This window comes from Ustilaginoidea virens, chromosome 3 (assembly GCF_000687475.1).
Source record: "Ustilaginoidea virens chromosome 3, complete sequence".
Classification (NCBI taxonomy): domain Eukaryota; kingdom Fungi; phylum Ascomycota; class Sordariomycetes; order Hypocreales; family Clavicipitaceae; genus Ustilaginoidea; species Ustilaginoidea virens.
Window position 1 is genome coordinate 473,235 of NC_057318.1, and position 14,699 is coordinate 487,933.

Below are 14,699 nucleotides of genomic sequence, written 5' to 3' on the forward strand. Positions count from 1 at the left end.
ATATATAGTGTATCGATGCCTTTGGTTGTCGTGGCAGCTTGGACGCTTCGCTTGGATGCAGCGTGATGCAGCGTGATGCAGCGTGATGCAGCGTAATCATTTGGCGTCGGCTATTCCAGTTTTTACTAACGCTTGTCGCACCATGCTAGCCACTTACTTAGTAAACGTCTCAGGCTTTAGGCCGTGATCCAAGTAAGTGCGCCTGGCGCGCAAAATCGGCGCACTCGGCATAATTCCTGGCGCTTTACCAGAATTAGTAAGGGCTTACAGCACAATCTTATAGAAGCGTCCCAGAAGACTATAAATCCTGTTAAACCCAGCCCTGTTCACGATCTATCGCGCTAGCAGGGGCCGCTTATATGCCCTGTAAAAGGAATAGTTGCCAAGAAAGTGCGCCAAATTGGCGCGCATCGGCAGGACGCCAGCCAGTGTTTAGCGCAGTCTTTCGAATTTGGCGTGCTCCGTACTCCGTACTCTCTGCATAATAAATAGAGCCTTATTAACAAAAGTAGTATTGCGCTGATAGAAAGGGTATCTATCGATTGTATAAGCTCTTGTCACCACTTAATTCATAAGTCATGTATCTCGAGGCGTACTCGAGTGCACCAGGCGCACTTACTTGGATCACAGCCTTATAGTGCCTGCGCCCAGTTGAACACTCGTTCGCGCGAAATCCATCTGTTTGTCCCTTTTTTTTTATTCTTTGGCCCTTGTCGAACCGTTTTCAAAGCGCCACGGCAGACTGCCGGCCCAACACCCAGGCAGAGCCTGCGTCAAGATTGATTGGCCTGCAGAATCCTCGGTCATGCTGCTGCTGACTGTGTCTTGTACGCGGTCCGAGTTCTAGAGCACCCCAGGGACATGGTTCGGAAACAGTGCGTGGCAAAGCGATCTAGAGCATCTATCTGCGCCGGTGTGCGGCAGGGCCGAACGCAGGTCGAGTCGGGCAAGAAGCCCCTTGCGATTCGCGATCTGGCCGTGGCAACGATTAGCAGGAGTCCTGGGTGCGTAACAGCAAAGGCAGGCCGGCAGCGATTCCTCCTTGGAGATGTACTTTTGCCTCTGTATGTGAGCAGCGCCGCGCGGAATAGCTGGGTGTCCCGTCCCGGCTTGCCACGCTGTCCAGACAGACACGGCCGGCCACGTCTGTGGACGACCGCAGCGCGGCTACCGGGCCGTGCGGACGAGACCCGAGTTGTCTGCGCAAAAGACTCGCACCTGTTGGCCATCTTGGGGCGTTCTTGGAGTAACCTCGGCGCCGGACTGGCATCGCCATGCCGTGCCTTGAATCTTGTCCTTTGATGGCCAAGAACCATGCGCGGTATTTTGGGCTTCGGGAAGTCCCGTGTCGACGGTGCTGCCACAGCTGAGCGGCGTCTGAATTCCAAAGACAACCTGCACGACCAGACCAGCTGCCGTGCCGTCGCAGGTATTGCCTTGTTGAAAGCAAAACGTGTGGGCAGTCCATCTCACAAGGTGCCCGAGACTGCACCTACAACAACAACAACAACAACAACGGGGTCTCAGCAGAACGTCTGCAAAAGATGGAAAGCCGCCCTCGAAGCGGCATCTTGCCCCCCGAAGGGACAGGTTGCCGCATAAATGCATCCTGCGCCAGGCAGGGCAGCTCGCACAGTAAGAGCAAACTCCGGCTAATGTCGAGGACTAGGCTGTGCTCAGCTGGGCAGGGATTGCGCTTCGTGCCTCGGCAGGCGCCTCAGCTGCACCCTGGCAAATCTCAACACGAGCGATAAACCGTAATAGACGAGCGTGCGCTCTGTGCCGCTCAACGGCTGCCCGTCCACGTTTGGCACGCGACGCCCAAGAAGAAAAGAGGAAAAAAAAACAAAAAAACAAAAAAAGAAGGACCTTGCTTGCTGGGGGGAAAGGGAACAGTTTGACGGAAAACGCAACGGCCGGGTCGAGGGCCTCCGCTTCCGACTCGGGCGCAAATGCCAGCGGCCAACTCTTCAAGGAGACAACTCCGAGGGGGGCTAGGGCCTCGTCCCGAGACAGCAATCTGCCGACGACGGGATGCAGCCATTGGGGGTCCGGGTGCTTGCGGAAAGGCCCGAGCAGTCACCTCGACGTCGCGGTGGGCACGCACGCCGCCACCATAGGGGGCCAGCATCCCGATCCCAGCAAAGGGGGCAATGGAGATTTTGCTCTCACGCCGCCACCCCTTTTCCTCTTCGTTGCAAAGAGACTGGGAATACGCTGCCGCGGCCGATTACCAACAGAGGCGGAAACAAACTCAGTTTGAACGCGCGGAATTTTTTTTTCGAAAGTTTTGGGAATACGCACCGCGCCGATTACTGACGGAGCGCCGACGAGCAAACTCAGTTTGAACGCGAGGAGCCTCGGTTAGTTTTGGACAAAGGCGGGCTAGGCTGGCCTGCACGTTTCAGCATCGGGGAAGGGGGGACAGGCTGATGAAGCTGGGCATTCCTGGACCACTAGATGGGAGTCGGCCTTGGCATGGCAGGGCGGGGGGGGTTTTGCTCCCATGAAGCCGGGCGTGAAACCCGGCGGCGGGCCGGAAGCGTGCCGCTGGGAACGGGCTGCTGCTCGCCTGTGCCGAGGCGGGCGTCGACGTCGACGCCGAAGTGGACGGGACGGGCTCCCCAAGGGGAAGGCTCTGGCTTGCCGAACCTGCGCCGTTCTCCTTGCCTGCCCCACGCATGAGTCGAGTGGCAAACGTTGGCTATGTCGGTTTCGTCGTCGTCGTCGCGCGCATGACAACCGGCGGCGTTTCAAACATAAGCCAAGGGGGGGGGGGGCGCGTGTTGACGTGCCCATGTTCCCGAGCCCTGGGCAATCTTGACCGAGCCATGGCATTTTCAGACAAGGCAGTCAAAAAGGGCCGGCAGGGCAGCCGCTTGTCGAATCCACCGCCCACATGCATCACAATCACAGCCAAGCCGGCAGCAACTCGGGGCACTCTCAGCTCTCAAAAATGTCAAACCTCTCGCCAGATCGACCACCCTGGCACTCGATCGACACGACGATGCCAAAGTAGTTTCCCCGCCCCCAAGGACCATGTAAACGTCTTGTTCGAAAGATGAACCTCGGGCGCTGGATCCCCAGTGCCGGGACGAGGTTTGCGTCGGTGGCCAGCCAACTCGTCTCGTACTTTGGCATCATTCATCACCCTTTTGATGACAACGACGCGAGTGCGTTGAAACCCGGCTATATGCCGTGGCAGGTGACCATGGAAGCAGAGCCCGGGGGGGGCGCACTCGTCTCGAAGCAATGGGGCTCTACCGCTGAAGGAGGTCAAGGGTAAATAACCTGTCGTCATGCGGCGGTTCTGTTTAGGGTTGATTAGACCCTCGAGGCGCAGTGTTTCTGGGCCGGCGTCAAGAACGCAACCATCCGACAAACATGCAAACAAGCAAACCGGCCAACAGCCAGCCGAGAGGTTTACTAATTCGGCCTGCTGCCGTTTGACAGTTCCTCCCCCTGCGGCTGGTTCGGCTTGTACTATGCACGCCGTCCCCGTTTCGGGCTGACACTGGGTTCCCCAAAACGAAACATCGCAGCCTGGCATAGCCCTGCCCATGACTATGCCGCGGCCTCTGGAAGGCGCATTCTGGAGCTTGATGAATCGCATCACGGAGAGCAATGGCCGTGGTTATTCCCGCAGCAAGGCATTATAGACCCGGCAAGTGTTGGGCCGTCTCATCAGCAGTGCGGTCGTCTCGACAAAACGTTTAAAAGGCACGCCCCCGTCTTGGTCTGGTCCGGTCCGGTCCGGTCTGGTCTGGTCTGGCGAGCAAACAGAACCGGGGCTTGCTTGTTTCTGCCGTGGCACTCGCACGCGTCGCCTTTGCACGCTTCCTCAACCAGGCTCGGAGCACCAACTTGGAGCACCAACTTGGAGCACCAGCTTGGGGCACCAACTTGGAGCATCAGCCATAGCCATGCTGCTCTCGCTGGCCTGGCTCGGCGCAGTCGCCGCCCATGTCATTGCTCTTTCCCCCGTCGACTCGGGCTCCCAAGCCTCCCTGCCAAGCTCCTTCTCCTGGACATCCAGCGGTCCAATCATCGGCCCGCGCGACGACGGCCACGGCGTTCGCGCCATCAAAGATCCCTCCATCGTGTACTACCAGGGCCGCTATCACGTCTTCGCCAGCGCGCCGACGTCGTCAAACTTCAACCTCGTGTACCTCAGCTTCACCGACTTTGCGAGCGCCAAGAACGCAAAGTTCCACTACCTGGAGCGGACCCGCATCGGGCGAGGATACCGGGCCGCCCCGGAAGTCTTGTACCACCGGCCTCACAAGCTCTGGTACCTCGTCTACCAGAGCGCGGGCCCGACCTTCTCTACCAACGCGGACATCGGCGACCCTAGCGGATGGTCTGCCCCGCGCTCCTTCTACGCAGGCACGCCAGCCACCGTCCGGAGCAACAAGGGCAACGGGTCGTGGCTGGACTTTTGGGTGATTTGCGACGGCGAGTACTGCTACCTGTTCTCGTGCGACGACAACGGCCACCTGTACTGCGCCAAGACGTCCATCTCCGACTTCCCCAGCGGCATGAGCGAGCCCGTGATTGTGCTCAGGGACGAGAAAATGGCCCTGTTCGAGGCATGCAACGTGTACAACGTTGGGGGATCCTACTTGCTCATCGTCGAGGCTGTTGGCAGAGACGGCAACCGCTACTTCAGGTCGTGGACGGCCGAGACGCTGTCCTCGCCGTGGAAGCGGCTGGCGGACACGGAAGCGAACCCGTTTGCCCGCCACAGCAACGTCCAGTATCCGACCAAGCCGCCGTGGAGCTTGAGCGTCAGCCATGGAGAGGTTGTCCGCAGCCGCGTTGACGAGACTCTGAGCATTGACCCTTGCGGGATGCAGTACCTGTACCAGGGCCTGCCTCACAGCAAAGATTTCGGCAACTACAACACTCTGCCGTGGCAACTCGGTCTACTTAACCAAACAAACTGCTAGCAGTTGGCACCGAAGCCCAGCCGAGACTCTGCGGGCAAAGGGGGACTCTACCGCTCGACTGAGCTTTTTTTTTTTTTTGCTCTTTTTTTTGTTTTTTTAATCGTCTTTTCTTTCCGCGTGGACGGTGGCCGAGGTGTGCTGATTGTGATGCGGCTCTGCATATTATCTGTCGTTGTAGATTCCTCAGGGAAAAGTAGTAGCTATTCGCAATCGGCAGCATCAGATATCCTGATGAGGCGGGGCGGAAACACGAAAGGCTTGATGATGATGATGGTGATGGTGATGGTGATGATGATGATGATATGGAAAGACTAGAACGTTCCATGAGCGGCGCCACCTTGCAGGCCGTCAACAGGTCGGTGTGGCGTTCGCCGCCCTAGCCACAGGGCACAGAACAGAGCACGGCCTTGCTGTCCATCCTCGCGCCGACATACGTCACTGACTTTCAACTTCCAACTTTCAACCTCCAACCTCCAACTTCCCAATATCCACTTCCCACTTGTCAAGTCGCGGATGACAGAGGAAAAACCCTCGTCTTCCCTGCACGCGCCGCTGCTCACTTTCGCGACTTGATCCTGCTCCACATTCCATGAGCTCGCCATAAGAAAGCCACCTCCGACTCGCCCTTGTTCCTCACCCTCATCGCGCTCATGATCACGACCCGGCGCAGCGCCAATCTGGGCGCCAGGCATTCCAACGCAATGGAGGACACCGACGATCCAGCAGAAAGCCCGTCGCGACCGCGCAACCCGCCGTACCTGCCGACCCCGATGGAGAGACTCGTTCTCTTGCTGTTCCCCGCCATCCTCCTCTTTGGGACCATTTTTTCCGTCGTTTCTCCACAAACCCGCTCCGCTCCCTACGATCCAATCACCCAGTCGCACCCGCAGGATGCCGACGCGGCCCCGAGCTACTTTGCTCGCAAGTCCAACGTCTTCAACGTCTTCTTCGTCAAGCGCGGCTGGGGGTGGACCACGTTTGCGTTCTACTTCTTCCTCCTGACCCACCCCAGCGGCGGCGTCAGCTGGCTGGACGTCAACCCAAGGCGACTTCGAGGTATCCTGCGTTGGGCGGCCGTGACGGGCTGGTGGTTCCTCGTCACGCAATGGTGCTTCGGCCCGCCCGTGATCGACCGCGGGTTCCAGTGGACCGGGGGAAAGTGCGACCTGGTGGAGCAAAAGCTCGGCGCGGGCGGCCCTGACGACGCTGATGTCGCGGATGTCTTGACGGCTGTGGCCTGTAAGGCAGCTGGCGGCAAGTGGAGAGGCGGGCACGACATCTCGGGGCACGTGTTCCTGCTTGTTCTCGGAACGGCATTTCTGATGCAGGAACTGGGCTGGGCGGTCGGCCGGTGGCACGCGGCGTCGGTCGAGGAGAGATGCGTCGTCATGGCCGACGGAGCCGTGAAGAGCGCCAATGTCGAGGCCGACCCGGGTGCCGGCCACAGCCGGGGTCAGCACTCGCTGGGCGTTGGCGGCAAGACTGCGTCGGCTGTTGCCGGGTTGAACCTGTGGATGCTGTTGATGACGGGCATTTACTTCCACACGTGGTTTGAAAAGGTACGTCGGTGGTGTGCCGGGCAAACAAGCCGGGGAGGGGGGGCGGCGTGAGAGATGGCTAACGAATCTACAGCTGACGGGACTGCTGACTGCTCTCCTGGGGGTGTACATTGTCTACATTGTCCCTCGCTTTGTGCCTGCCGTAAGGAGCATACTGGGGATGCCTGGGATATAGTCCTGCGAACGGGGTGACGAAGCTGGGGTGACTGTACAGTAGAAAGCATGTTGATTTGACTTCCGGAGGAGGAGCTGCTGGCAGTCAGCCGATGCCGGGACGTTGCCATGACAGACCATGACTGCCCGGCAGGCAGTAGTAAATTCTTTTCCTCGCAACAATTTATTTTTTTTTTTCAAAATAAAAAGAGAATAATCGAAAAATCTCTGTGCCAAACTCGCCATTCGTTGTTGCAACATGGATATGGCAGCTGTTTCGGTGTGGAGACAGACAGGCACCTCTGCCAAGAACAGCCAACCGTCTTCCCACCAGCAAATCATGTCACACTCAAAAGACAACAAAGTCAACAGACGTCCGCGGCCACGCGACCAGAGCCCGCCATGGCTCGCGCAATCCAGCCCCCGGCCCATCTCCCCGACCTCGTCAAACGCGCGTTTGCCCAAGCCCGCGCGGCTGGGTCCCTGCACTACTTCCCGAGCCGCGTCGCCCTCGTCCCCGTCGGATCCATCCCCGTAACGCCCTCAACCCTCCCCGACCCCCCGGGGCCGTCCTCGCGACAGCGCCCAAGTTTCCAGTCTTTGCTCACATGTTGCCCCCCCCCCCCCCCCCCCCAAAGTTCCAGCTTCGCTTCGCGCCGTCCCTCGCCGCCAAGCCCAAGGCCGCCCCCACGTCCGATGCCGCAGCCCGCGCCGACGACCCGTTTGCCCGCCCCCCGCCGTCGCTGTACCTGGCCGCCCTCGGCCCGTCGCACTACCTCGTGCTGAACAAGTTCGCCATCGTGCCGGAGCACTTCATCCTCGCCACCACGCGCTTCGAGCCGCAGACGCACGTCCTGGAGCCCGCGGACCTCGAGTGCGCCCTCGCCTGCGTCGAGGCCTACGCGCACCACGACAACGACGACGACGCCGGCGGCCTCTTCGCCTTCTTCAACTGCGGCGAGCACTCGGGCGCCAGCCAGCCCCACCGGCATATCCAGCTGCTGCCCGTGGCCGCCATGCGGCACGGCCTGGGCGGCGGCGGCGACGACGACGACGCGTGGACCGTCCTCGCCGACCGGCCGGACCTGCGCGCCGCCCCGTTTGCCGTCTTCTCGGAGCCGATCCGTCTGGGCATGCCGGCGGCGGAGCTGCACGACGCCTACGTGCGCCTGTATCGCAGGGCGTGCGGGGCCGTCGAGGCGCAGCAGAGGGGGCAGGTCCAGGTCGAGGGCGCGGCGGAGGCGGAGGCGGAGGCGGAGGCGCCGGCCCGCGGGCCCTCGCGCATCAGCTACAACTTGGCCATGACGAGCAAGACGCTGGCGCTGTGTCCCAGGCTGGCGGACGGCGGCGCCGTGCTGGCGGACGACGGGAGCGAGGCCGGCAGGCTGGCCCTGAACGGCACCCTGCTGGCCGGCACGGCGCTGGTGAAGAATGAGCTGGAGTGGGACGCTCTGAGGCACGAGCCGGCGAGGCTGGGCCGCGTGTTGAGGGGGGTTGGCGTAGCGCGCGACAGTGGAAACGGCTGAGTTGATTTGGTCTACCTGTAAGCCCATGTGTGTGTGTGTGTGTGTGTGTTTTTTTTTTTTTTTTTTCTTTTTTCTTTTTCTTCTCTTTGCAACTCCTTGGCCCCCGCCTCCCTTTGTCCTCATTATCAAGTACCCAGGATCTGGCAATCGTGCCTCTGCTTTTGGTTTGTTTTGTCCCTTGCTCCCATCCAACGGTTGTTTTTCCCGGCGCTCCCATATCCCGCTCCGACATCCCGCTCCGACATCCCCCCCCTTGTCAATGTTCGCCTTGCTGTTTCCCTTTTATACACGGCACCATGGATGGATGGAATAGAAATACGCGCCTGTTAAAACTCAATTCCCGAAAAAACCCCTCCTATTCGCATCGGCTCACGGCTGTCCCCAACCCGCCCGTCACCTCGAGATACTTCCGATGGCAAGTCGAGAAGCCAAAGCTCCGCGACCCCCCGTTGGTGGAGATGTAGTCCGACACGCCCTTCCAGTACACGCGCGACCTTCCCGACCGTCGGCGGAAGAGCGGCACCGCCTGCAGGAGCAAGCCGACCTGTCCGATGCAGAAACCCCGTCAGCAAACACACACAGCCGACACAGCCGCTTGGTGGGACAGGACATTGGGGGCCATACGTCACTCTCGGTCCACTGCGGGCTCCGGGGCCGCTCGGCGCTGTCCTTGGTGATGGCGCGGTAGCGCCCGCGCAGGGTCGACTCCGTCACCGCAAAGTTGTACTTGTCCAGGATCTCTTTGTACGTCATGTTCTGCGCCCGGGCTTCCAGCAGGATCCTGTCTTCGAGTTTGCGGCTGTCGGGGCCGTCCGTGGCCGTGAGGGAGCGGTGGTAGCCTTTGCGTGGCTTTGCCGCCCGTCTTTTCGCACGGCTCTCCGTGGGGACGAGCCTCAGCCGCCTTTTGCAGAGCCGTTGGTCGGGCTCGCCTCCTTCGCGGGGCGGGGCTTCCTCCTCGTTGGGCCCGACCTCTTGCCAGGCTTGGTCCTCGGCGCTCCGTGCTTGCGTGCAGTAGGCCTCTGGTGCCGGGGGCGAGTTGACGCCGGACAGCAGGTCCGGTTCGAGGCACTCCGTCGCGCCAAAGCCGCTATCGAGCTCTAGCTTGCGGGGCTCAATGGCCAAGTCCGGCGGAGTAAACATGTCAAAATGCTGAGAGTCCAGGGGAGTCTCGAAATCGGATGCATGGCTTGCTTCCCCAGCAAGCAGTTGAGGGCCGGTTGCAGGGATATCGCCGTCGCCCTCGAATCCGTAAAAGTCTGCTCCCGAGTAGACGAGTTCACTGAAACTTGACGCACTGGAAGGCGAATCATGGTACCACATGCATTCTTCCAGGGCGGATGCGTTGAACATCGGTAGGAGCGAACATCCCGGGTCGGGCTGATATGCCGTGTCCAAGTCACTTCCTGTCTTTGACCACAATGTCAGCAGTGACTTGCGCATGGCCGTCGTGCACTTTCTCATACCATTAGAGAATTTGAGTCAAAGAAGCAGTCCATGGACCCGACTTGATGCAGCTGGGTATACATCGACCGGCATGGCTCATCAGACGTAGCGATATACGGGATATATGGGTTCATTATGATATGGACAGCAAGAAGAAAGAGCACAGAAAAGCCCTCCTTCTTGAGCTTTGCGCCCTGTAGCTCGAATAGCGAAAAGACTATCAGGTGGCCTGTTGGCAGTACGAAGCTTGAACGGAGGGTGTGTGGGTACGACACCGGTTGGAAAGATTGTATCAAATCTGGCAAAACTGATAAAGACAAAGAGGTAGACTTTATAAAGACGCCGCCCAAGGAGCCATTGCGGATCACCAAGAAGCAAAAAGGAATGGAAATAGCTGGTCAATGCAGGAGCTGGAAGTAAAAGATAGATTGTAGGGGAAGGGAGAGAGAGAAGGGGGGGCGTGTTGATCCGTGGCCTGGTGTCTGCCAGGGTTCCAAGTAAACAAGCATCCGCACGGGAAGGTATTTCTAAAATAGCAATTCCTGATTTAAAAATCAATTGCATCTTTAGATACGGCCACCTGGATATCAAGGTCGCCGGACCGTCAAGCCCTAAAAATGGATTCGACACTGTCAAAACCGGCATCGCTTGGCTGCTCCGGCAGGGTGAAGTGAATCTGAAGTTGGCCGCCACGCTTGTCCCTATTCATGTCCTGTGCAGGCGGTCGTGAAGAAGATGGAAAGTAAATGCCCGGCAAAGGGTCAAAGAGCATCCCTTTCTCTGATAATACGTCCGCTCCATCATTGTTTTGGCCCCAGCCAGCTATTGTCAATTGGCCCTATTCTGACACTCCTCAGGCCGAACCAGTCGTCACCACATCATGTCCGAGACAGCAGGGCAAGCCTCAGAGGCGGGGGATTCTCAGAACGTAGTGTGATTGTGGGAACTGTGCGTCTCGCCGGTGGCCGTTGAGAGGTGGTGGTCGGCAGAGAGTCCCTACGTGTGTCGATGCGGGTAGGGATGACACCCAATTCGGGAAATGGGTGCAGGGGTGCCCTGTTTCCTGTGGGGGGTGAGCTTTGATCCGCGGCGTATATATATCTGTCAAGAGCTGTTCTGAGAATCGGGGGGAAACGTTCGTGCTGTTCAAGACGGAGGTTTGTACGCTGAAGCTGTCTTGTCAAGCTGGAGTTGAGACAAGGTTCACTGACGGCGCGGAACATGTCAACCCTGTGACAACCTCTAAGCATGCCTGACGGCCTCTCGGGAGAAAAAAGTTAGAGACTCAGGAATTGCTGTTTTGGAAAGCACTTTTACCCAAAGAAGCGGTCCGCAGAACACAGACGTGGACTGGACCAAGCCACTTGCCCCATGCACCGCTGCACACCCAAGTCTCACATCAGACGGCAAGATCTAGTCACATATCGCCTGCAGGAGATCGATTCCGGACCAGCGTCTCGGTAACCAACTATACGCGCCAAGCTATCAATCAACAGGTTCGCCCAGGGAGCTTTCGGTCGACTTCGCGCGGCAGGTAAAGAGTCAGGGGAGGTAGGGGCCCGGACCATCCATCCCCTGGCAGTGCCCACAAGTTCTTTATGTGACCAAAAGAGCAAAAGAGAGCCAGAGCAAACGCTTGTTGCGGCGTAGAAGGCAGCGTCTGATGAAACTGCAGAAAACAAGGGGCAGGGTTGGGTGATCCGGCACTGCCGGTTACGCAGCATATGGTGTGTCTCCAGTACCGGACTGACGGGTCGACGGCCAAATACAGTGCACGGATAGACTCCCAAGTCTGTTCATATCGACGTCTCATTAGGAATTGCAGGTCGTCAACGTCCCGTTTCGGGGACGGCTTCGACGTTTTGGTGCCATGCAAGTCATGTGTTTGTGGTACAAGGACATGCCGGGCAAATCTGATGCGGCGCCCAGTCCATCGCGGGCTCAAACGGGGTCCTGATGTCGTATTTTTCATCTGACTAGTCGTGGTGAGCAGCCTCTCCAGGGCCACATGTTATTGCCGATTTGGCCCCGGAGACGGACGAGACAGGACTGCCATCCGACTTTTTCATGCACGCAAGAGAACCCGGCATGTTGTTGTTTGCCACGTACCCGCACTCTCCAGAAAACGGCAGCGCGATGCTGTGAATCGCCCGATTCAGGAGCTGGTCGAAGCTCTCAGCAGCCTGCTGCATAGCCCCCCCCGGTCGACCCGCCTGGGTCTGCCCCAAAGAATGGACGCACCCATCATGTTGTGTAGAAAGAGCAGATGCAAGATTCCTGATTTGGAGGCCAAGAGATGTATGCTCCGATTTTGTTGGGGTTAGTCATATACCGGCGAAATTGCGAATGCTGCCACGATTTACCCTTCCATCCAGCCTGAATGAGAGAGACCCTTGGCTCGGCATAAAGCTGTGATGTAGGAAAGCATGCCTCCATACTTTCCGGGTTAGTTCAGATTGTCATGCAAGCCATATTGCCCAATATCAAATGCTGTATTTCGCCCAGTGGATAATGATTCGTTAGTACGGGCGCGGTTTTCGCATCGCCCCAGTCCACAGTCCCCAAGTCTGCAACCCCCAAGTTGGGCTTTTGTCCCGTTCCAAAACGCCAAAAATGCTCCGTCGCGGTAGGCCTTTTACCAGAATAAGAAGGAAAAAGAAAAGGAAGAGAGAAAAATACAAAAATTAGGTTGGCAAAGCGCCACGAAAGACGACGCAGCCCCGTCCGCAGCGTGACAGGTTCAGTCGTCCCACTCCTCGTCAAGCTGGTCGATGAGGCGATTTTCAGCGTCGGAATTCCTATGTCTCGGATTTGCATTTAAATGGCTGTAGCCTCGTCTGCCCGGAAGACATCTCAGGCAAGAGGAAGCCAGAGCAACAAACGTTTCCTATTGATGGTCAGACGAACGCTCGTGCCGGGTTTTTCTATTTCTTTCTTCCTTCTTTTTCTTCTGGTTTTCCCGCTGGGTCAATGGAGCACTCACGCTGAAAAAACGCCAGATGCCTGCCCACAAACTATAATTTGGCAGCTGTCGCCAGCCACGAGCATTGGCCACGGTTCGGTTGTAAAAGACACCGCCAAGCACATACACGAGGATGGCGACCAGGAGAATGATGCTAAAGACGGTTCCGGGCCCAACACTGCCCGGTTTGTGTGGCTCCGCGTGAGCGCAAGCATGAATGGACCGTGCCTCGAAGAAGTATGAGCACTCGTCCGGCGATACGCCTACGAATGATATTGTCGCGCGGGAGTTGCCCGGGTCTCGATCGCAAAGAAAAGAAATCGTGGTCGACTTGCGTTTCGTGGTGTTCTCCTTGCCGTTGTCGGCTCTTTCCAGATTCTCTACCGTAGGGCCGCGGCTGCTCAAAGCCAACTCCTTACCTCCGTCGTCGTGCCTGGAAGTAAGAGATGACGCTTCTCGGCTGCTCTTTGAGGATTTGGTACCTCCTCCGCATGGGGACCCGTCTGTGTACTGTAGCATCCTTACGTTGCCGCGACTGACCAGATCCATGGATTCCGAGCTATAGGCGAACATTGGTAAGCGCTCAAAAAGGCTGTGGAGTCGGGGCTGAGAATCAACAAACCCTATTGAATAAATGCTTCCACGCGATATATAGTAAGCGCTGACGTTGGCCCAGGAGCTCTTTGGAACTCCCATCACATCCGTCACTGGATCCACGACCGCTCCGCAAATGTTGAGAGTAAAATTCTTGCCATAGTCGTAGCCTCTGGCTCGGTAGTCCTTCGAGAGGCCGGACTTGAGCGGCTTCCCCTTCTCTGCCGGATGCGCCATGTCAGGTCGCAAGTCGAAGAAGCCCCCGGTGCCAGAGGACGCCGTTGCGGTACATGCTGGCGCCTGCGAAGTCGTCGAAGTGGACTGCTTTTCGACAGTGGCGGCAGCGGCAGCGGCAGCGGCAGCGACGAAAACGGTGCTCAAGATGCCTTGTCGCATTGTGAAGCTGTGTCAGTTTGGCAGAGGGGTTGAAGCTGGGAGGCTTGATGGACCAGCGCTCAAGGCGCAATGAACGCAGGGTTTTGCTTTTGAACAGGAGCGTCTGTCATCAAGCAGTCATCAGCGGATGGGAATACCGGGGAAGTAGAGTGTTCGTCTCGAATAGACCGTTGGAGGTGCAAAGTTCAACAAGATAATAAAGCTAGACGTTGCTGCAAGCGTCGGTATCGGAAGCTAAGCACCTGTTCCAACACCTTCAATGCGACAACTGAACTGACCACGTTTTGCCTCAGTCCGCAGGTACCTGGTACAACTGGTGGGACGGGCCAATTGGCCTCTTGACTCCGGGCTGCGTCAGCGGGGGCAAAAAGCTAAATGCGCATCGGCAAATTAGTTCATCCGGATCCCCGGCAAGTCTCAAGCCCCTGGAGGATGTCTTCGATTGACGTCTTCGATTTCCGGAAGATCCGATCTAATGGAAATTTGTCGGAGGGAAATTGGCTGTCTGTAATATGGATATCTATCATGTCCGAGGTAGGATGTGCAGAGTTCCCCCTGGATCAGTAAGCCCTTAGGGGTACCCCCTATCCCACTATAAATAGCTGGGAATATAAGTCTCTTAGAGGGGACTTGGTTCCTTCAATCAAGCATTATCGCATTTTCCCTATGCATTCTGATATGGTAGCAATTGCGTAAATATCATAATAAAAAACCTTATTCTTATCCCTTACCTTATGGCCTAGCCTTAAGATTAACTGTTATTTTTATTTTGCTGTAAAAGCTACTATTTTCCGGATCCTATTTAAGCAAGCTCTGGGTTCCCTATTGAATCCGTCAAAAGCCTTATTGCTAATATACTTATATAGCCTCGTTAATTAAAAAGGAGGCTATTTAGGAGGAAAATAGCGATATTTCCTTTAAAATTAACCAACCGATATCTTAACCGCTATTTTCGTTAGATTAATTCGTGCCCTGAATATCGTTATTAGCAAAAATGGGTATTATTACTAATAATAGCTCTAAACTAGCAGTCAAGCTAATGTCCCAATATAATTGGGATATCTGGTATAATTATATTTAAAAGCATGCTTTAGAGGATGATATTTAGATATTTATT

The 14,699-nt window shown here is 57.0% G+C and overlaps 6 protein-coding genes across 6 annotated transcripts; 4 read left to right on the plus strand and 2 right to left on the minus strand.

The window, feature by feature from the left end:
- Nucleotides 1-1,314: 1,314 nt before the first annotated feature.
- Nucleotides 1,315-1,602, plus strand: UV8b_03435 (uncharacterized protein; the record flags this gene model as incomplete). The annotated part of the gene is made up of 1 exon (XM_043140933.1): nt 1,315-1,602. One exon carries the CDS (start codon nt 1,315-1,317, stop codon nt 1,600-1,602), a length of 288 nt encoding a protein of 95 aa, XP_042996867.1.
- A 2,321-nt stretch (nt 1,603-3,923) lies between these two features.
- On the plus strand, nt 3,924-4,949 carry UV8b_03436 (uncharacterized protein; the record flags this gene model as incomplete). The annotated part of the gene is made up of 1 exon (XM_043140934.1): nt 3,924-4,949. One exon carries the CDS (start codon nt 3,924-3,926, stop codon nt 4,947-4,949), a length of 1,026 nt encoding a protein of 341 aa, XP_042996868.1.
- A 650-nt stretch (nt 4,950-5,599) lies between these two features.
- On the plus strand, nt 5,600-6,683 carry UV8b_03437 (uncharacterized protein; the record flags this gene model as incomplete). Its single annotated transcript, XM_043140935.1, has 2 exons — nt 5,600-6,508; nt 6,582-6,683. 2 exons carry the CDS (start codon nt 5,600-5,602, stop codon nt 6,681-6,683), a joined length of 1,011 nt encoding a protein of 336 aa, XP_042996869.1.
- A 380-nt stretch (nt 6,684-7,063) lies between these two features.
- Nucleotides 7,064-8,187, plus strand: UV8b_03438 (uncharacterized protein; the record flags this gene model as incomplete). Its single annotated transcript, XM_043140936.1, has 2 exons — nt 7,064-7,195; nt 7,300-8,187. The coding sequence occupies 2 exons, from the start codon at nt 7,064-7,066 to the stop codon at nt 8,185-8,187; spliced, it is 1,020 nt and encodes a 339-aa protein (XP_042996870.1).
- Nucleotides 8,188-8,542: 355 nt separating this feature from the next.
- On the minus strand, nt 8,543-9,764 carry UV8b_03439 (uncharacterized protein; the record flags this gene model as incomplete). The annotated part of the gene is made up of 3 exons (XM_043140937.1): nt 8,543-8,731; nt 8,812-9,594; nt 9,651-9,764. 3 exons carry the CDS (start codon nt 9,762-9,764, stop codon nt 8,543-8,545), a joined length of 1,086 nt encoding a protein of 361 aa, XP_042996871.1.
- A 2,606-nt stretch (nt 9,765-12,370) lies between these two features.
- Nucleotides 12,371-13,582, minus strand: UV8b_03440 (uncharacterized protein; the record flags this gene model as incomplete). Its single annotated transcript, XM_043140938.1, has 2 exons — nt 12,371-12,517; nt 12,614-13,582. 2 exons carry the CDS (start codon nt 13,580-13,582, stop codon nt 12,371-12,373), a joined length of 1,116 nt encoding a protein of 371 aa, XP_042996872.1.
- Between the last annotated feature and the right edge of the window lie 1,117 nt (nt 13,583-14,699).